The sequence below is a fragment of the Poecilia reticulata genome, chromosome 13 (assembly GCF_904066995.2).
Source record: "Poecilia reticulata chromosome 13, P_reticulata-male-v2, whole genome shotgun sequence".
Lineage (NCBI taxonomy): Eukaryota > Metazoa > Chordata > Actinopteri > Cyprinodontiformes > Poeciliidae > Poecilia > Poecilia reticulata.
Window position 1 is genome coordinate 9355932 of NC_088842.1, and position 22475 is coordinate 9378406.

A 22475-nucleotide genomic window follows, 5' to 3' on the forward strand; every position below is an offset into this window, starting at 1 on the left:
AATTCCACAGAAAAAGGTTCCAATAAGGTTGTCAACAAAAGTAACAGAGCAAACCTACGCCACCATACAGACATGATCTTTATCGTTTACTGAAAATGTTATGATGATAAAATGCTTCTTTTGACCTGTGGTTGAAAGTGGGGTACCAGAAAATAGTTTCAACCCAAGTAGGAGGCATTAATGCACTATGACAGCAGTGTTAATCCAACTAGTTGTATATGTTTGACTTTATGAACCTTTATCCAATTCTGTAGAATGTGGAAATTGGCTCAACAATTGTTTACAATGTCTATGAATACACCAGTAAAATATTTCAGTGAATTCACAAGAAAAATAAATGAATAAAAATAAAAAATATCAATAGGTACAATAATAAAGTACTGAAAACAAATAAATTCCCACATCCCAGATCAGGAAAATATGGATTTAGATAATGAGTTGACAAACTGTTTCAAACCATGTTGAAACAGAAATATATCATATACAATGCTGCCACCTGCTGACTTTATTGTGCTATTGCTGAAAACTGTTTACAATTCAACTGAAAAAGCAAGGCAGACAGATAAATACAATAAGAAAGCATGTCATCTCCCCAAAAAAGTTATGTGGTTGAACAGAGCATAAAAATCTAAATATATTTATTTATTGGTTGATAATCCTTGAAATTAAATTGAAGAAACTGATGAAATAGTTCAAAACAGAAGGTTTTCCTTGTGTACCTTGCCCATGGGACACGTCCACATGTGGTAGGAGGAAGCTGGAATCGAACTTACAACCTTCCGATCACAAGACTACAATGGTGGTGGACCATTGTGCTGTTGTGTTAACGAGTAACACATTCAAATCAGGTCAACATAGATCTAACAAAGGTTAGCTATTATGTTACAAAAAAAAGACCCTGGTCAGCAGCCATCAACATATTGTGTATTGCACAATTCTGACTGTGTGATAATTGACTCAAACGGTCCATGATGGGAAAACTGTAGAGAAAATCTGCAAACAAGCCAGAGGCTGAAAACAGCCGCGGTTTATGAGTTGCAGCTGAGTCCCACATACGATACAGTGGTTCGGCCCTGTTGCATGTATGTGAGTGGGTAGGCGGCGTATTAATGCGTGAGTGGGTTGAGTACATTTTTCTGTCCGCCACTCTATTGCCTACTACTTGTAAAGCGTTTTGACTGAAACACACTCGTATATTCACCCACAAAACAAACACTGGCAGGCTCAAATGGTAAGCAAATGAGAAAGCAAAAAACAGAATAAAACTTTAAAAAAACAGGAGTGATTGTATTCAGTGAGCAGGAGATTGAAAGAGTTGATTTACTGAACAGCAGTGTTACAGTTTGAGACAAACTTTAACAGCAGACAATAACCCATAAGGGTTATTCCTTTTGGGACAAGAATCCATCTTGGATGAAGTGCATGCTGCACTGGCTGTTCACCAGCTGTGGTCCATCCAGTAAAGAACAAAGGGAAGTTTCCATCTCATTGCAGCCCTCCATGGAGCTCCAGCAGTTATACAGGAGAGGTATCGTACTGGCAGGAAACACAGACCTAAAGACTGTGTTTGGTCTTTAGGTCAAAAAACACGACAAATGTTGTCAGAGACCATGTTGCTGCTTTTGTTGCAGTTGAATGCTTTGGCAAACTCTGGGAAGTTCTGAAGGGAGCCCAGTACTCTAGAGTGTTCAAAGGAGACCGGTGTTAGTGAACTTTGTGTGTCAGAGGGTTCCTGCTTTTTAAACTGTACTTTTAAGTCATGAAGTGCTGATTTATGTACTTTGAGTTATTACCTGTACATCACTGGACTGTGTATATCCATTTTAATGGAAATAACAGCTTGCTGTGGTCGATATGATCCACACCAAATCTTAAAGAGATATACAGGATGCAAAGTATCAGACAAGAAGGGCTTCATGAATTCAATTACAGATGTGTCGGGTATCCCACTGTATTCCTGGCACCCCATCCCAAAAGCATATTCATGTTTGCAAAAGATAAATAGAAATTATTACATTTTCTGTAACTGCAATGTCATGTTGAGTGTAACACTTTATTTGAAGGGGGGTGAATAAGACTGTCATGACACTTTCATAAACATGACATAACACCTGACATGAACATGAATAAGACTTCATGAATATTTATGACTGTTGTCATAAAGCGTCACTTGGTAAATTATGACACTTTTAATAAAAAGTTGACATTATTCAAAATGTCTTTGTTATGACAACTTGACATTAACCAAGACATCATTACTGATATAAATTTGTTATAAAAGTATTACTGATTGTACTTTAAAATTTAGGTAAATTTATGTTATTAAAGGTAAAGTTTAAACAGTAATGATTTCTTGGTTAATGTCAAGTTGTCATAACAAAGACATTTTGAATAATGTCAACTTTGTATTAAAAGTGTCATAATTTACCGAATGATACTTTATGACAACAGTCATAAATATTCATGAAGGCTTATTTATGTTCATGTCAGGTGTTATGTCATGTTTATGAAAGTGTCATGACAATCTTATTCACCCCTTCAAATAAAGTGTTACCTAGTTGGGGTTATCTAGAACTGAGCTCACTTACCATGTTCCCAACTGTATAATGATGTAAGCGAAAATTGTCCTTCATAGGAGATACTGCAGTTTTAAAGAGGTGCATAGCAACTTCACAACTTTGAGATCATAGTTTTTGTCTTTCGTGAATGACATTTTTCTCAAGACAAAAAATAGGAACAATTAATGACTAAAATTAAAAGGTTGGATTTTTACTAAAGTGGTTAGTGTCATCATGTACCTGCTATTAAAAAATGTTCAATTTAAGGCAAATTGTTTTACAAATTAAAGCAGGTCATAATTCTCTTACAGTAAAGCATTATCAAGTAACTATTGAGCTAGGCAGAATGAATTATGTCAGGAATATTGATTAAAAATATTTAATACTGAACTTTAATAAACATTTATCAATCTAAACTTTTTTTGTTTGACTGATTACCTGTGCAAAGTTAAGAAAGAAGAGTTGATCATGTGAAAGGTCAATCCCAGGCAGTGGGAGCTCCTCTCCATTCCTCTCCACAAATTTCTTGTATGCCTATAATAAAATGCAAAATTGCATATATCTTAGACATAGTGAATAAATGTTTGATTTATTTATTTTTCAATAACGCACTACATATATTTCTCATTTATGTTTGCCTCCACAGCTTCTACGTTACAAAGTACACATTTGCTATTATAATAGACATCTTGCCAATTCAGTTCTGTTTTACACAAAAACAAAAAAAACAAACAAAAGTAAAATCTATTTTTCGGACTATTAAACTAGTCAGAATTTTGTGGTTAATTTCTAGTGTTTAGTACAGTTTGATTTCTTTCTGCTTGTAGTCATGCTCTTTCCTGACCCTTTTCAGCATGACATAATTACTATTAATAATTGTTAAATAATTACTGGCTGTCCCCTAACAGACAATGTTGTCATTGCAACCTGGCTGTGCCTTTATCTGGTGCACTAATGAACAGGAAGAAAATTTAAATTTTCATGATGTGCCAGACCAGTCACTGGTCAGGTTGGCTCAAGCAGAACATTATAAGACAATGATGACAAAGCAATTTCTCTTTGCATCTCTAATTCAGAGTAATAATCTTGAAGCAATTTTTATGTAAAATTGTATCTTTCCAAGATCTTATTTTACACACAAAACAAGATCATTTTTTTATGCTTAAATAACATATAAATCTTTTTACAGAGTTTTAATGACTTTAGACTGGTTAGTGACCCTCAGTTGATCCAGAGTCACAGTACCAGAAATCACACCTTCATAAAACCTAACAAACATGTCAACACCCTGACAAACAGACTTCAATTTTTGTTTCAAGTTGCATGAAGCAGGTCACATATGTAAACAAAAACATATTTTTACAGTATCTCCTAAGTTCTTCACCTGGTATGCCTGTCGAATCCCTCCATTGTCAGCTATGTTCTCACCGAGGGTCTTGTTGCCATTCAACTAAGGAGAAAATAAAGGTGCAGAGTGCAAAAGGTAATTATGAAACCTGAAAGTTTTCTCTCCATATTTTCAGTAAGCTGCAGATATCAGTTTCTGGGTTATGAGAACGAATTACCCAGGGAATAAAAGAAGCTTTGTTCAAAGGAGCAGTACAGAGGAGGATGGATAAAAGGAGAAGCACTCATATGTCAAAATAAAATACTAAAGACACCTAAAGCAGAGAGAAGATGAAGCTGCAAAACAGGAGGAAAGATTGAAAAATGACACATGGACAAGCTGGAAAAGGCAACAGAAAATCTGGTAAAATCAATGAAAGTGAGGTTAATTGGAATTTTGGATGTAATATTCCAAAAGAAAAAGGAGCAAACATACATGTAGACCATTAGCCAGGTCCCAGGAAAAGTTGCTGTACTGGTCAGCCAAACACTTTGAGAGTTCCAGGAATTTTCTATAAGAATCAGGAGTCCACCAGTCCTTCCGAATGCCGTCCTTGTCATACCTGTGACCTAGAGACACAGAACAGATGTCTGGGATTTAGAGATGGGAATATTAACACGTATTTATACTCCAATAATAATTAAATAATGAAAACTGCAAGTATGACCCCATTTGCACATTTTAAGTAACATGAAACAAAGGGCAACATGTTTATCTATGGCCCAAACAGCCAGACGAAACCTCTGCACTTCCCCTGTTACACTAAAATGACTAAACTGTAAAACTGAATGATGGAATTTTGACGCTTTGAAATCGTAAGCTTCCTATGGCTAAAAATGATTGTTAGATATTAGAATTTGTTATGTGTAAATAAGAAGGCAGGTGACATGCCTGAGGTGGAAAATAATTTACATGACAGTACAATTACAAGTACAAATACAGTTCAACATCCTGAGGCCAAAGGCATCATAAGGTGAAACAAAGCTCTTTAAGTGGTACCAGTTACAGGTGGAAGTTCATCTATTCACAGACTAATGTAATCCAGCAAAACTGTAAGGGAGAACAATGAAGTGGAAAATGCATACCGATGTAATCAAAGCCATGTGTAATCTCATGACCGATTACCATGCCAATTCCACCGTAGTTGAGAGATTTAGGCTGGTCTTTGCTAAAGAACGGGGGTTGAAGGATTCCAGCAGGAAACACTACAGACAGAGAACGCAGTTTTAAATTTCAAAATATGTCAGGCTTTATGTTTTATGACTGAACAAAATGTCCAGCGTTCATTTGGTACCTATTTCATTAAAGTCGGCCGAGTAGAAGGCGTTGATAACAGCAGCTCCAACTAACCACCTTGAAAAAATAGATAAAAAAAATTGAGAGCAGGTGTTATTAAATGATGACACTATGAAAAAGCACCGAGGCAAAGTAAGAACCCTACTGGAGGGAAAGCCTGGAAAATTAACATACAGCTTTTAAAGCCCAAGGTCAATGTAGGACTCCCTGCTGTTAAAGCTGAACTCTGAATGCATGTGGGAGTTTGTGTGGTAGAAAGTGAACACACTTCACAAAGAATAAATGAGTTTAACACTGTAGTAGGCCACTCTGCTAGGATCATAAATAAGACAGATGATTTAAATACCAAACAATGCACTGAGTAAAGCTGGTAAATCTCCACAAAAAGAAACCTTACTCCTCCTTGTTGACTTTGACTCGAAGTCTCCGCAGGCGTTTCTTCTGCACGTACTCCATGTTCTGCAGGACGTTTTTAAAGTACTCCTCTGCACTGTAGTTCAGCTAACACCAACACAGCCAGAAAAGCATCATGACCGAGTGTTGATGAAATCCGTCAGCACTCGGTCATGTATTCACGAGGGAAACTCATTACAGTCAAATATTCACAGGGAAGTTTTAGTTAGGATAAGAAACGCAACTTTCCTAAAGTATTTTCTATTACAAGAACTTAGTGAAATATGGGTAAAAGTATTTTTTCATAAATATTTACATCTTTGTACTCATTGTTTAGATATTCATCATCCATGATGTCTTCAGAATAACCAATGTGTTCACGGATAGCTCGGGCCTGGAAAAAAAACAACAAATGAACACAAAAAAAGTCAAAAAAGACTAAACATGGTCTACTTGTTGTTGTAAATAGAAAAATAAGTTGATTCTTGAAAATGAAATTCACACCTTCTCTTCAGCTGCTTTTTTGGTCTCTTCATCCATCCAGGTGAGGTCATTAAGGTTACTAATGAAAACTTCCCGAATGTCTTTAATCATCTCCTCCATCTAATCTCACAACACACCAAAGAGAGCAAATGTCATAAGATGCCAATGATAGAATAGGAAAATGCATCATGAAAAGGTTCTCTGGTCTGCTGGTTGTTTCTGTTCATCAATTCTAATTGAATTAGAAATAAGACAAATATAACTTCAAACTATTAACACACTTCCTAAAATTAGGCCTTACATATCCACATATCAGAACGATTCAGACTTGCATATTACTTTGTTCATAAATTTGTAATTAATGGCAACTGCTTTGACATTATCACTTTAAAAACAACAATATATTCTGAAATTTTCTATATTTCCATCAGGATTTTCCTTGGAGGACTTGACCATACATGTGACTAAAAGAAATAAAAAAAGGTCGACTTAAAATATTTTCTTTTTTCTCCAGGTGGCAATGTCATTGTCAGTTGACCTGTTAAGAGTTTTCCAAAACCAGGAAATAATCCGAGCTTTCCCTTAGTGTTGAAAGAGATAGGGATGACTGAATGCAAACTTCTGAATTAAAAAAAAATTACAAAAAAAGACGCCTCTTAAGTTTTCTGTCATTTAGGAAATATAAATAATTTGGTTATTCTAACAGATCTAAAACAAGAGATGTTTGGGGTAGCTTAACTTCAAACAGTGAGAAAAAACTTTTGCCTTTTTACGCTGAATGTACAATTCTTGTTCCAGATATAATAGGGAAGGATATTAAAATAAATGATCTTGCAACCAAGGGAAAGAAAAATAACTTTATAAAATCATAAAATTGTTTAATGATACTATTGTCATTACACTCCATTTCAAACCTGCATAGTGTTGTTGAACCTCTACAACAGATTTTTTTTTTCCTTGAGGATTTTTTTATGATGTCACCCCCAAGAGTTTCCACATTTTTAAATGTATTGCTTCACATAAAGAATTAAATGAACTGAGACCTACTCTGAGACCACAGCAAGAGAAAACCAGAAAAACCCCTCGTCTCGTCACATTAGTGGACCCCTTGCTTACTCATTGCACAACCCTTTAAAAAAAGTTGCGGTTTGCCACAAACTGGCAGAGACCACACAGAGATTTTTACGACAAGCCTTTAGGGGAGATTGTTGTGTGTGGACACATGCAGATTGTACAAATTTCACAATAAACCATCACTGATTTCATCTTAGTTTTACAGTGAAAGCTTCCACTTAGCTGTATTTATATTAAATATGCATGGTGAGCAGCTGAAAATAGAGCTAAACAAGAAACATGCTGCTTATAGGCTTGGAGTGCTTATTTATTAATTAATGTTCCAGTACACTGAATGTCTCTTGACCGCTGATATATAAATGTGTAAGAAGAGGTCTGTTGATAGTCTGAATGATCAATCAGCTACTTCCCACAGATAAAGAAAATATATACAAAAAATTGAATTACTTATAGATGCATAAATCTCCTCAGAAATACTTTCTATAATGGATTAATCTACATGTAAGGGATTTCTAACTTTAATCTCAGAATTCTGACTTTGATCTGAGTAGGCAAACATCTTTAAAGAAGTTGAGATGCTTAAAAGTTACGACGGTGTCACTCATACATGACACAGTATTGCGGCAAAGCCTGCGTGTGCACACACACACACAGAGGCACACAGTTGAGATTTACAGCGTAGGCGGTGTGAGCCTAAAAACAAGGACGCCTCATTCAGCTGCTTCCCATGGATGCAAGCACGACAACACTGAGGCACAGACACGAGACAGGTGACAAAATTACAGATGTCTCTTAAACTATCTCGTTCTGTATATGGCTATATAAAAACACTCACTATTTTCATGTCATCAGTTCAGAATGTCAATGTAAATGAAAGCTGTTCAATAAAGCTTTTTGAATCGGTCCAGTTCAGCCTCTACCTACCAGCTCTTTGCTGTTCTCAGAGAAAGCCTCCTGCACGTAGAGCCGTCCCACAGCTTGCTTCAGGTAGCTGTTGACGTACAGTGCACACCATCGCCACACGGCCTCCTCTGATGTTTTACCGGTCAGAACCTTTTGCGAAGGTGATGAGACAACATAATGAATGTAGAGTGAAAGAAAAAGGATGGGTTATAAAAAAACGTTTACAAGAATCTACATGAAACAAGAAATAAAGCACTGCATCACCTAAACATTTTAATAAACAACCCCAGATCATAGCACTGCCCCTCAGGCTTATCCAGTAGGCGCTAGGTAATAACTTCGCTTGTCTCTCTTCTTATCCTGACGCGCCCATCAGGATAAGATGGGCGCGTCACTCTGGAAGATGGTAAATCTTAACTCAGACCACATGATCTTCTTCCATTGCTCCAAGAGGTTTTTTTTTCCCCATTTAGCCTCACTGATTAGTTGTTTTCTAAAGGCTACACAGCTGTTCAGTCGCAATCCCTCGAGTTCCCTTCTCATTGTGTGTGTGGAAATGCTCTTACTTTCACTATTAAACACAGCCCAGAGTTCCACTGTTGTTTTTCTTCTATTTGATTTCACCAAACATTTAAGTGATCACCGATCATGATCATTCAGAATTATTTCCCAGCCACCTTTATTCTTAAGTAGATTCTGCAATCTCCTTAGATGTTTTCTAGTGTTTGATGAATGACAGTGATTGGACCCTTCTCAAACACACCGACATTTGTTCCATGACCAATGGGTAAATTTATGACAAAGACATCTTCCTTGTTTTAATGACATTTCAGAGTCTGTTAAATGTAACATCTATAAGAATTCCTTGTACCTTTTTCTTTTCAACAACTACAAGTAATTTTTTACACCTGTACAACAACTTTCCACGTTGAAATTGTTATAAAGACGTTGCAAGGACATTCATCCAATCCAATCCAACTTTATTTATAAAGCACTTTAAAACAACCACAGCTGATACATAACAATAAAAAAATAAAAAAAATGTATTTATAAATTTATTTATAAAAAAAAATAAATAAATAAAAACTCTTACAGTTTAAAAACAAACAAACATACAATTTAAAACTAAATCCTGCTGGAGTTAAAAGCCATTCATGAAAGTAGTTTTCCCAAGTCAACATGTCAAGGTGATATCAGGCCTTACCTTGTGGAAAGTGTTACTGATGTTTCTGTAAGGTTGGCTCAGCCACTCTACCATTCTCATAACAAACCGCCAAACCACGTAGTTTTGCAGATCCCTGAGAGAAAAAAAATGCAGCAAGGACAAGGAGATCGACATGATCCTGCAGTGATCTAACAGCAGAGTGTGACCAGGTTTTTCTAACCACATCCTGTGCTCTCACCTTGACAGAAACGCATACAATTGTACAGGTAAGCAATTTCTCTGAAAAACAATAACCATCTCTGACTTGTGTAATCTTACACACCTCTTGGTGTATTTGGCTAATACAGTTTTGAGTTTTCTAAAATAGTTGGGGTAGTTGTTGATGATTATCTCCGATTCAGGAACCGTGACATTCACTGTGTCCATTATCTTAGCTGTGAAGTAACTCCAGTTGAATTTCTTCAGGTTGAGCCAAAACACACACAAAGAAACCAAGTTTGAGATATTTAACACAAAGTTTAAATAATAGCAATACTCACAAGCTAAGATGTTAGCATTACCTGAGAGTCAATTTCAAAGGTGAAGTTTCTGTTCAGCTTCCTTAATTCCATCTTGTTGTGAAGTAACACTTGATTACTCGGAAGCATCTGTGGGTCAATGGCCTGGGAGAAAAGGAAACACAACAAAACGAAACATAAGACTAGAGCTTAAAAATTTCATGAAAATTATGAGTTCCCAACACATTTACACTCTTGGTACATCTCCAGAAGCATGAAGCATGTGCAGCTCAGGAGGCCTCGGGTCTGTAAATGTCAGAGTTTGAACTGTTTAACTGCTTTGTAATACTGAGAAGCAGAGTGGAGAGGAAGCAAAGCATGTGAGCAACAGGAGAAGCACAGACTGACAAAACAGGGTTACAAATCTGTTGTGACCGGTTAACAAGCTTGTCTCAAAAAGATGTGTATATGCCCAGAATTATTTTGTACTGTGAACTTTTTCTTAATATGCTATCTTATGCCGAATGATGCTGGTCACATAAACACCTAATAAATATGCAAGGGTTTTAAAATACTAAATGGATAAATGTGGCCACACTTCTCTGTTATAACATTTGATTACTCCACTATTTTAGCTGTACAAGTAGACCAGATGTAAAAAAAACTAAACAAAAAGAAAGCATGTATACAGAAAAATGGTAGGGTTTTGGAGAAACCACAAAGGGGGTAATGTTATTTCCCCCATGGAGGTTACTGACAAGAAAAGCTCTTACTCCCCAAACCATACATTTTTGTTTACATTGAATACTGCAAAGGACTTTGTTTTTTTGTTTTGTTTTGTTTTTGGCTGTGCCTTAGATATGATCAGTGTCAGTAGCTGTCTTTAAATGAGTTCCAAATCCAAAGTTTCCACATCCCAAAGTCCAGTACTGGCAGAGACCAGCACCGGCTGCCTTTCTAAGAGTGTCTTCAGGGCAAACACTACGACTGTTGGATCCAAGCAGACCATCAATCCAGAGAAGACAGAGGTTAAGGTGGAAGAGCTGTAGAGCAGTTCTTGGGAAGTAATTTAATTATTACAGGAGATAATAGGGATCATAGGGCTTTTAGGGCTTTAAAGAACATTTTGAGCAATTTTTCTTTATGTTGTAGTAATACCTTTTTACTTAATTAAAATCATTAAGGGGAACTTAGTGTGATTAATAATGTAGCTATTGGATGAATAAATCAACAATGAATACCCAGAGGTTTTTTTAATCATCAATAATTAAGTGTAGAGTTGTTCATCTGATTTGACTAATCAAAGTATTTTAGGTTTGAGCAACAGATTATTAACATGCACTCCTTACTGATGGAAAAACAAACTGCGAAAGTCCAAGAGCTAAACAAAGACAAGAGCAAACGCCAAACTGTGCGTCACATTTCAGCTTAAGTGATCTCTGAAAGAATAGACGTATGCTCACACTGATGATGTCTCTCTCCAAATCCACAACTCGTGTCACCTCTGCTTTTATGTCTGTTTCGCTGATTTTCAGTCCCCGGTCAGTGCGGATCAGCTTTGCCATGTCAAACATGAACTGCTCATAAGCTTGACATGCCTGTAAAGCATATTTTAGAATAATAATGTTTGTTTTCCCAAAACAAAAAGTGTCTTCTCACAACAATGCACAGACCAACTGTTGCTACAGCTACTTCCTGTAGCTGCTTTTTGTTTTATCAAATCAACAGTTCACAATCAGCTGTAAAATAAAACCAGAAGAGAGGATGACAACATTTGGTCCGTCTTACTTTTCTCTCTTGCTCTCGATGAAGGCGGACGCTTTTTTCCTCTGCTCCCTTCCTGCCCTTTTCTGCCCTGCTTGCTCTGTTCCTGTCTTGTCTTTTCCTATATTTTTGGAGCCTTTCTTTGCACATCACCCAAATCTACAAATTATGGATCTGGTCAACCGGTCTCTCAATGCAACTGATCAAATTTTCAACCAGAAGTCTGGGCACAGGAGAACCCTCTTGTCCTGAGGGGACACACCCGGCGGGATTCACCCTGGATTTATTCATGATAACAGGATTTTTTCTGTTTGGAGCTTGTGGATTCCTGGATTATCGACAAATTTGTGATGCACTTGGCCGAACTAGCGTCCCTGTCCACTCTTGGTGTGGACAGGGACGAGGACTCTAAAACTCACCAACAAGTTAGAATCGATCTTGGAGAAGTTGCTAGTTTCGGTTCAGTGGAACGATCAAACTAATTTGGAAGATTGGGAACTGAGATGTATCGGAGAGACTTTAGGGAAGATTGAAATTTATAATCTTCCCGACCTAAGACATTCTGTTTATGAATTGGCTTTCCTGTGTGGCCTTGGAAGGGCTGCATATTTCTAACCTCCTTGAAGATATGTAAACACAACGCTCCTTCCCACCTCTCTCCCTCCTTATATCCATGGAGCTGTGGAGTTGAGCTCTCCTAAGGACATGAAGCCTTGATAAAAACAGCTCTATCGGACTTTGCCAGGAGGCTCAGCCACCTGGTTTCATGGCCCTTTGATGTCACCGCCTTCAATCATATCTCTGTTTTGTCCTTTGTTTTGTCTGAATGTTGCGATTTGCCCCAATGTGTCCTTTCCTCTTTTTTGTGCTCCTTTCTTTGGTTTGTTATTTTGTTTGTATTTCCTTTTAATTCATGTAAATCACTTTGAATTGCCTTGTTGCTGAAAATGTGCTATACAAATAAAATTACCTTACCTTAAAAAGATTTTCTTCCCCACTTTTTATTTACAACAAACCAGTGAAAGGCAATGTTTTCCCTATAGCTTAATCCAAACTGTTGCATTTAAGCAGTGCAAAAATGTTCAATCATGACGGTGATGCTTTCATTGGGTTGGACAATCTGGCTGAAAAACATCACAATTTGACTGTTTTGTATCAGTTAATAGACAATTATTGATATACTGATTGATAATTTTTTTGGTTTTAATTAGTTGAAATACTGCCAAACTGGTAGCATGAACTTTTCTGTTTCCTCCACAGTGTTCACTCTACGCCATTGTTTGTTGTTCAGCAGTTATGAGGCACATTGGTGAAACCTTAAAGTGTTGCTGAACAAGTTTCTCAACAGGTTGTGGCTTGGTTGATCCCGTCTTCCATGCTCAGCTGACTGTGAGAAGTTAAGAAGCTATTGCCTTTCCTCTGCTTACATTTCCCAGAATGCAGAGTGGTTCTGGATCGGAGTTCAGTGAATTTTGTTATATATTGAATGTTCTATTAGATGTAGTATCTATTAATTTGATCTTGAGTCTGTCACAATATGCATTATTGATTTTGTTGTTCAGCCCTGTGCTTCATGAGACGCCAGCTTTCCATGTTACAAAATCTTTCAACAAAATAAATCAGCGCAAGCACAAATTAACATTTTCTACTGCTTTGGTTACGAGTTACTTACACATGAACAAATAATTATTAAACATTTCAGCACACCTCTGCAAAGCGACCTTTGCAGGTGTAGTAGTCTCTGGACAAGAGGCCAAAGGACACTTGCGGGCCAAACTGACAAAGAATAGAAGACAAAAAAAATCAAGACAATATTCTTGTTACCAGAAATAAAGACCATTATGTAACCAGTTTTGCCCAACAGATTGAACTCTTTCATTACAAGAGACACTTGTTCAAGAATTTAAGTACGTCTGATTTATCAGCTGTCTCACTGCATACAATACAAAAATTAACTTTGATAGTTTGATAGTTTTTTTTGTTGTTGTTTTTTTAATTAGTTGAAATATTGCCAAACTATTGTTAATTTTCCTATGATGCCAAATATTTTATTGTTTTCCAAATTCCAGGAATCTTTGCTACACATTTCAATCCATATACTACACTAAAACATTTTGGACTGTGTTTTAGTCCAAAATCATATTTTTGTAATGTTCAAATATTCTGGGAGATTGTGTTTTGAGGTTTTTATCGACTGTAAGCCAAATAATCAAAACTGAAAAAACAAATATACTTGAATTGTCGTTTATCCACTCTGTCAAAATTAGTAAAAAATTAACATATTGAATTTTAATTTACTTGGCTTTTAGAGGTTTTACAGTCAAAAGCTTTGTACGCACATGAATGATGTGTGAAGTGGAGTCACTTTCATCAGTGTAAACCATAAGGTGAACCAGGAGTGGTGTTGCATATTTCCAATTTAACCTGGCAAGGACATCCTCTAACCTCCAGGTTTTCCCTGAAGAAATAAGATTGGAGGAAGGATGATGTGCGAGGGAAGAACTGCAATAAGTGATTTATGTCAGTGAGAGGAAGAAGGGTAAAAATGTCATACCATAGTCATTCTCCCAGTTGTCCACAGCCATAGGCCACTCATAGATGTCTGGCAGCATGTCGAGCAAAGGAGCCCCTCCTTTCTGCTCAATTAATGCTACAGTGCAGTATTGATGAAAGTCAAACAGGAATTAGCTTGCATACATTAATTTTACACAAGCTGAAAAAGTAAAATCGGAACATGCATAAAGATTCACTCTAATTTTGAAATTGAAATTGTAACCTTGTAAGACCCGTTGTTGTAACTTTACAACATATCTATTACAAACAAAAAAAAATTGTAAAAATAATTATTTTCTTCTAGGTTTTTACTTAGAAGTTGAACCTGTTTGTTCAGTCCTGGAATACTAATGGACAATTTGTATACAAATTCTCCAACTTGAAAAACAAAACAGTGGCTGAGCAAGATCTCCGAGTGCCACATTAATTAAAACGTAGTCAGTAAAACGTTTAAGAGTTTTGGGTGACCATTACAATTTCTAGATCATGTATACATATGTAATGTTATGTGCAACAGTATTACAAAATGAAAAGATGAGCATGTTTGATATTATATCTGATATTACATTTTTATCTTCCACATTCTGAAAGAAACAGACAACCTTCAGGAATTGTACAAAGTGATGCCTATACAAAACATAACAGTTTATCTAAAATGAATTAGTCCATTCACATCTCATGTCTGCTGACTCACTCTGGTTTGTGCAGGACTTGTAAAGTGTCTTTGCCTTGGTGAGAGCAGCAGCCTCGCTCTCCACCTTCTTTTCAAGGACACCTGCATATAAGCACAAACAAAAGAACATATGATTGACACCGCATTTGATCAATCATATTATGAAATGGCTGATCCCAGTAATATCTAGAGAGCGTCATGTAGCTAATTTGCACATCCCATATTCTTTCTTGAATACTTTTTACTGGTCAACGCAGTCACTAAATCTAAAACAACAGATGTGTCGCCAACAAAATTTCTGTCACAGGGATATATGGCACCTTGGGGTTTGTTCTGACATGAATAAATCAGCTTCGTGCATAACTAATGTATCCTTAGTGCGTCAAACTGAGCAGAAAGTTAAGTCTGTGTGCCCTTGTGCGTAAAGGTATTTACAGGATTTTTTCTCACCAACGTTTTGTCAGTATGTGTCAAAGCGAGATATATTGCTTCAACGAAACTTCTAAATGAGTCACAAGAGTGAAGTTTTTTTTACATACAGTACTTTGTGATTGACTAAACTGATATTACTACTGCAGAATTTCATAAAGGAACTCACAGAAACCATTTAGTGGGTTTTTTTCATCCTCAACTTGTCTTAGATTTAGCTCCAACAGTGTGTGTGGTATGTGTGCTCTTAACATAGTGTGTAATAGAAACTATCAGAATGTGCTTATGTTCCTAATTCCAAGGTGTAACCACTTCAAGATGCCTTTAACTGAAATTTTCTTTTGAATAAAGTTAACTTGCCTTGCTGTTTGTAATAGTAGTTATTAGACTTCTGCTCAACTGCAGTCCACACAATGTGAATATCCCCCAAACTCTGAAATAGGTCTTTTTGGTTTTTTTTAACAATCAACTAGAGGACTCAACCTCGAGTCCTCAGGAGATGTTGTTCTGCAACTTTGAATGACTCCAGTGCTTCAAAACATCAGAATTCATTTTCTGATTATTATCAGGAACTTTACTGTGTTGAGGGGGAAAAAATTCCCTGAATACTGTGGTCATGTCTGTGTTCAGGGAAACAAGCTGTTGAGTTTAAAGTCTCTCTTTTTTACTTAAAAAGACTTTCTTCCAATCAACCATAATACAGCACTGTAAAAGAAGCATGCTTCTTTAGAAGCAATCTTTTGTAGCTTCCTTTGTTTAAGATATCAATGACTCTACTGGACAATGAAGCACTCTTCGCCTTGAATGTGTAGGTCACAGCATGGAATGTCACAGAAAGTATTAAAAAAAATTTTATCAAAATTTACAGAGAAAAGAAAAATGCTTCACATATATATCTGAGTTTTAAATGGATTATTGCATAACTCGTACTTGTGAACAACAAAAAAAAAAAAGCCTTTTAATATACTGTCACTTTTGAGGATGACTTCCAACTCGGCTTTTAAGATGTTGTACAAGCCATATTTGGTGTGGGTCTCTGGGATTATGTTCTTTTTCAGCCATCCTCCACAGGAATATTGATAGAAGTTGTCACAAGGATCCACGCTAGCATCCATGTTCCTAATGAGGCGAGACGCTGTGGGAAATTGAGAAGGCAAGCTTTAGGTTTATTGGGAGGGAAAAACAAATAAAAAAATCTTAAACAAGTATGAAATAATTTGCAACAGTATGAGCTGGAAGAAGCCCTATAAAATTACACAGATGAAATACAATTTAGTTCTGCTAGGGAGACTGTCAGGACTGTAATAAAACTTACAAAGAGAGAGCTCTGGAAGTCAGATAAATAAATGTCTCCTTAATTAATACTCTGATAACCAAAAACTCCAAATTAAACCTCCACACATGAAAAAAAAAAAAGAATCAGTCCAACATCACAGGTCGAAACAAGTTCAACTTTTAATTAGGTCTTTTTCAACAGCAACCTACAGCCACCTGATTATTAAAGATCCTCCAATGTCACTAATTAATACTTTGGCATTCTGGGAAATATGTTTAATCATCTTACACCAAGGTGTTCAAAGAGAAGATTAGCTATGAACCTGTTGAAGGGTGAAGGCTGCAGCTGATTAGCCGAATGCTACAAAAAGGAAAGCAGCTAAAAAGCTCTGATTAGAGTGATCTAATCCTCCTACAGAGCTAAAGGGCCAAACCGCTCATTTCAGATACCAACACAAAACTTAATGTGTTTATTCCTCACTGAAAAGTGAGGTGGAATGATTTAAGTCAGGGATAAACGCTAAGAATTGATTGAGGTTGTTTTGATTATTTTCACTGATTTAATTAAAGAAAGTACATTTATCTGTGAATAATTTGCACTGAATAAGACTATGTTTTAGCAAAGCTTGTTGCAAGGTAAGGGCTCTTTGTTGCAGGTCTTACAATAAAAATGGAAACTAAACTGTTTACATGTTTAACTAGAAAAATTGGGAAATATTCTTTGAAGTGTCAAGTTTTCAGTCAGTGTAGATTTAAAACAAAAATCAGTCTTGGTGTTTTGCTGTTTTGATCCCTATTAATTACACATTAAATAAAATGAAATTTGAAGCATTTTCCATTTTAGGATTTTTACTTGTCTGTATTTTTTTTAAAGTCTGTCATCTAAAAGTGTCCTCCTAACATTGTTTAAATTTAAATGTGGATCTGCATCAACTGCATGAACTAGCAAACAAATTCATGATATTCTTGAATTGTTGTCAAAGGACACCCAGAATCATTCTCCCGGCTGCAAACTTCCTCCAGGAAGCACTTTGGGTAACCCCGTTTTGTAACCTTTGTTGGATAAACTCCAACTTCTAAGACTTGGAACTCATAACCAAAAAAATATCACTAAACGATTGGTTAGATTGCTGTAATATCAATTATAGTCAAGTTTTCTGTTGTTTATCAAGGAGACAAATAATTTTCAACATAACATTTAATAAATCAAATGTAAATAGTAGAAATATTATTATTTTTTTCTAAACTTAATCTCATTTTACATTATTTTATTATCTTTTGAGATGTTTGTTTCCTTTCCTATAAGAAGCGAACTCCTTGGCTGAATGAACATTTCTATATGTAGTATGGGTGATCATTTCTGTTTTACTGAGGTTTTGACTGAAAGAGAACATGTCTCAGTCAAAGAGGCCGTTTTCAGTGAGCACGTCTAAAATGCTTCCGCAGCAGCCTCACTTCTCCCATGCCGGCTCCCTCTGGGAGAAGTCAAAGCCTTCAGGATGAAACAATAGAGAGAAAAAACAAACAAACACAAGCTGCTTACCTGACTTTGTGCAGTCAGCTGTGGTGCAGATTTCATCTGTAAGACAACGTAAAACACATTTGCATTACTTAGCGGGTTTTTCAGCATTCAGTGGTGATTATATCTAAATCAGTTCCTTCTTCTGCATTTCTTTTTATTGATTACTTTGTTGCACATATGTAACGCAAAACTCCTCACAAGTGCAGATTACAATCTGACCTTTAACGAAGCGCTCTGTGGGCTATATGAGTGAGCGCACATAAAATGAACATAGTTGAGTGTAAACATGGCTGCATAGCCAAGCCGCTCAGTGTTCATTTCCCTGACAAAGCAGCTTACAGCACAAGACTAAAAAAATTTATAATAGCGGCAAATGTTCTACCCTGTCATCCTGGCCTCAATGTTGGCTGCTAATGTAAAAATTACTCAAAAAATGTTGGAGGTGATGCCTTGAGTTCCATTACCTCTGCCATTATAAAACTGTTTGTCTGAGGTTTGCTCTAATCCCACATGGGGGCAGAGGTGGCGTCATGTCAATTGGATGACCTTTTCTGTCAGGATTCTGCCATCATGACCTGTTGAGCTTTGTCAATAATTAATCTATAGATCACCTGCTTGTGATAACTGATACTCAAACCCCATTCAACTGCTTATTTTAAAGCAGACACACGAAGGAGTGAAGCTGAAAGAAAAGGCTTGGGCCTCGCTTCTCAATTTTCCATTTTTCTTAGATCATCATCCATTTTTCAAAAAGACAAACATTTTCTAGAAAATAGGAATCAAGCCTACATTTAGAAATTTGAGACACTGTTTTTGAATCATTACACCCTTTTTAAGGGGATGTTTGAACACATATGCAAATTTTTCTTTTTCTTTTTTAATTCTATCCCAGAGCACAGCGGATAAAAGCACACACAGAACACATATGAGCAAAGGGCAACACTTGTGCATGTTTCTTAATTGAAACACTCACTTGACTGGGTGGCAAGCGAGATGACAAGGACTACAATGACAATGAAGAGCAAAGAGGCGACAGCAATGAGGCAGATTTCCAGAGAGGTGAAAGAAGGCTTCTTTGCCGATTTTGGGGTATCGGTCTCTGTCATTCTCAGGTCTCCTCTTTCACCAGCCAGCTGTATCAACTCACCTAATAGGGGATAAAACCTTAAGTCAATTCATTAACAAAGCTGTTCCAGTCACAGCTTCCTGTCACTCTTACTGGAAAAGGTCCTGTTTGCACCAGTTTTCTCTAGAACCACTTGCCATCAGTTTCCAAAACTCCAGACCAGCCTACAGACTTCAACAGAAACTCAACAGAAGGGCCTCAATGCCCCCAATGGACACCATGAGACCGTAACTAAATGGAGAGGTCACCATCACTGTGGTAACCCACCATTTCGTGGAGTTGCTGTCATTGCCAAGCACTTCCATTTTCTTATAATACAGCTGACAGTTGACTCTGGAATATTTCAGAGGGAGAACATTTCACAATTAGATTTGTTGTAAAGGTGGCATCCTATCACAGTTCCACACTGGAAATCACTGACCAGTGTGACCCATTCATTCACAAATGTTTGCAAAAACAGTCTGCACGTTTTGGTGCTTAATTTTATACACCTGTGGCCATGGAAGTGATAGGAACATCTGATTCCAATCATCTGATTGGGTGAGCAAATACTTTTGAAAGGGCAAAGGGAAAAATGATGTAGAAAATCAGTTATTTTTCGGTCCCTCACTGACCGAAAAGCAAAGAGGAGGAGGATTGGTGATGTCACTTCCCTTACTGATAAAGAATAAATAAATGCTACATTTTAAAGTATTTACTGACAAAATTACAAGTGTTCAAAACAACCTATGTTTTTGCTTTATGGTGTAATAATTTATTGGCACACTTTACCTTGTCGTTGTCGTTAGAGCTTTCTTTGATTTTCAAATATATTAATGTGTGTGAGAGAATTTGTCAATGACAGGCATTAACTTAAAATAGTTGTCGAATGGCGCTTTTTGAAATTCAGTTAATTTACTTGTACGACAAATTCAATATGGCGGACGCCGTGGCGTATCGCAGCAACCGGTTATCATATCAACGATGCAATCTATTACAGAACAGTTCCTTAAAATACAGATGTGTATATATATATATATATATATATATATATATATATATAATTTTCACATTAAGGCCCAATAATAAAAAATGGGTTTTCTTTTTTTTTTTACCTTTTTCAGTCACTGTATGTTTGGAGTTCTAAAGTTACAAAAACTTTGTCAATAAAAACACTCTTACTTTTTCACTTGGCAATTATTGATAGCTTTTTATGTGTGCTTGCCTATCAATGGTGATATTTTTAATTCTACTAAAGTGTATTCCTATGCACGTACACTTACATTTACGATAATTTAAGTTGGTTTCATTATTTCATAGATTTCCAACAGATATTTTGTTGGTGCAGTTTTCATATAGTAGCTAAACATCTTATTGTACTTATGAGGCCTATTATTAGCTTTCTTTAAATGTGAATAACTGTCTACATTAGTTTATTTCTTACTACTTTACCCAACATGTCACTTTACTTTGAAATTTGGACAGTGACAAGGGACTTAAAGTAGCACTTGTCAACTGATCAAAATAAAAAAGTTAAACACAACTTAGTAAAGCAGTGAGCCATATGATATTTAATTTGATGTTTTTCTCTCTCTTACCGGCCCCAGGAGATCCTTAGAGGTCATCCTATGTGCTTTTTAGTCCCTTTATCAATTAAAAATGTTTTTTTTTTCTTTGTTTGAATATGTTTAGAGATGACTTCTAATTTATGAAACACCTTAAACTTGTTTGGTTAGGTCTTTTGGGAACAGATTTAGAAAAACATAAACAGTGCATGTGCCTTGGGCATGGTTGTGACTTACATGCACTTTCCAATAACAAGCCTACAAACCCTCTGTAGAGTTCACAGTTCCATCCCAACAACATAATCTTCTAATAGTTTGACTTGGAAACTTTCCGTCAGAGTGGTTGCATCATAGTTTAATAATGACTAGAGACACTTTGTCTGTACACAGCTGTCTTTCATTACAAAGTTGCTTTGTGATCTTTGTCAACTTGCTTCATGCTTCGGAAGCAAAAAGTCCGAACCATAACCTTCCCCGTCAACTTGGTCTCTGTTTGACACTAACGACAATAAACACACAGTATACTTGAAAATAAGTACAAAATAAGGTAAAAACATTGTCCGTTAGAATGGACTAAAATGTTTAGACAGCACATTTTTGCTAGTATTACCTACTAGCATAAACTAAAGTTAATGTTAGACACAAAGTTTAAAGGAAGTAAAGCTCACCTTCTTATCCGTGAATGTATAACGAGACGTACATTTTAAAACATTTCTCCATCTTACTTGTTGGAGGTAGGCTTGAACTTTGTAAATTATTAATGCTAAATTATTTTTTAAAAAGGGTCAAAACTGACATTTTAAAAACTACTGGCGTACATGTACACTAGCAGCCAAACAACACCGTAAGTGAAAACATTTAATTACTTAACGTAACAAAAAACTAGGCGTTAGCTAAAAGTATTTTCAACGATACAATAAGGGAAGTCTTTCATGTGGCAGGAAAATACAGCTATTTATAGTTTAAAATGCATAATTTATTTTGGCTAAAAAAATAGACCAAAAGAAGAAAGATATGAAAAACGTACCGATTAAGCTCAGTTCAATCACACGAGCGAGTTCGTCACTATGGCGACGGAGCTGAAGTCTGCAATTTGTTACGTACGCCACTAGGACCAGACTGTTTTAGGCTCTTCCACGTCAACTTCCGTAATCAATGATATGTGGCTGGTCTTTCCATTGAAAATCTTGTTTTCTAATTTTTACACAACGACAGGTTCAAATAAGGTTGTCAACAAAAGTAACAGAGCTAACCTACACCACCATACAGACATTATCTGCATCATTTAAACTGAAAATGTTGCTATGATAGTAAAATGCTTGTTTAGGCCTTCGGGGGGAGGTGTGGGGGGGGGGGGGGATGTGAATGGAAAAATAGGTTAAACCAAAGCAGGAGCCATTAATGCAGAATAACAGCAGCAGTGTTAATCTAGCTGTGCTACTTACAGAAATGTTGAACATTGTTTATGACTACACCAGTAAGATACAATAATAAAATACTAAAAATAAAATAATTAAAAATAATTCCCACATCTCAGATAAGGCCAATATTGGTTTAGAGAGTTGTGTTACAAACCACTGTTGATGAGCAGCAGTGAAACGGAAATACATCATGTACAATGCTGCCACCTCCTGACCTTATTGTGCTATTGCTGAAAACTGTTTACAATTCAACTGAAAAAGTCAGATGAATAAGAAAACACTTTGAATCTCCCAAAAAAGCTAATGTGGTTATACAACAGAGAGTACAAATCAATATATATATATATATATATATATATATATATATATATATATATATATATATATATATATATATATATATATATATATA

General features: G+C 36.2%; 1 protein-coding gene across 6 annotated transcripts; it reads right to left on the minus strand.

The window, feature by feature from the left end:
* Positions 1 to 1306: 1306 nt before the first annotated feature.
* Positions 1307 to 21934, minus strand: LOC103474713 (neprilysin-like). 6 transcript variants are annotated; one of them, XM_008425867.2, is made up of 23 exons: positions 21670 to 21934; positions 18946 to 19119; positions 17994 to 18029; positions 16149 to 16310; positions 14768 to 14848; positions 14075 to 14170; positions 13860 to 13978; positions 13228 to 13296; positions 11220 to 11354; positions 9820 to 9921; positions 9582 to 9718; positions 9299 to 9392; positions 8116 to 8244; positions 6139 to 6237; positions 5951 to 6028; positions 5639 to 5742; positions 5240 to 5298; positions 5031 to 5150; positions 4381 to 4514; positions 3943 to 4008; positions 2997 to 3092; positions 1794 to 1870; positions 1307 to 1679 (listed from the first exon to the last, which is right to left on the minus strand). In XM_008425867.2, the coding sequence occupies exons 2-23, from the start codon at positions 19076 to 19078 to the stop codon at positions 1580 to 1582; spliced, it is 2226 nt and encodes a 741-aa protein (XP_008424089.2). In that variant the 5' UTR covers positions 19079 to 19119; positions 21670 to 21934; the 3' UTR covers positions 1307 to 1579. The 6 variants fall into 6 exon arrangements, with proteins under 6 accessions (XP_008424089.2, XP_008424088.2, XP_081470827.1 ...); XM_008425866.2 differs by having other exon boundaries at positions 16143 to 16310; XM_081614701.1 differs by having other exon boundaries at positions 16143 to 16310; positions 18946 to 19136.
* Between the last annotated feature and the right edge of the window lie 541 nt (positions 21935 to 22475).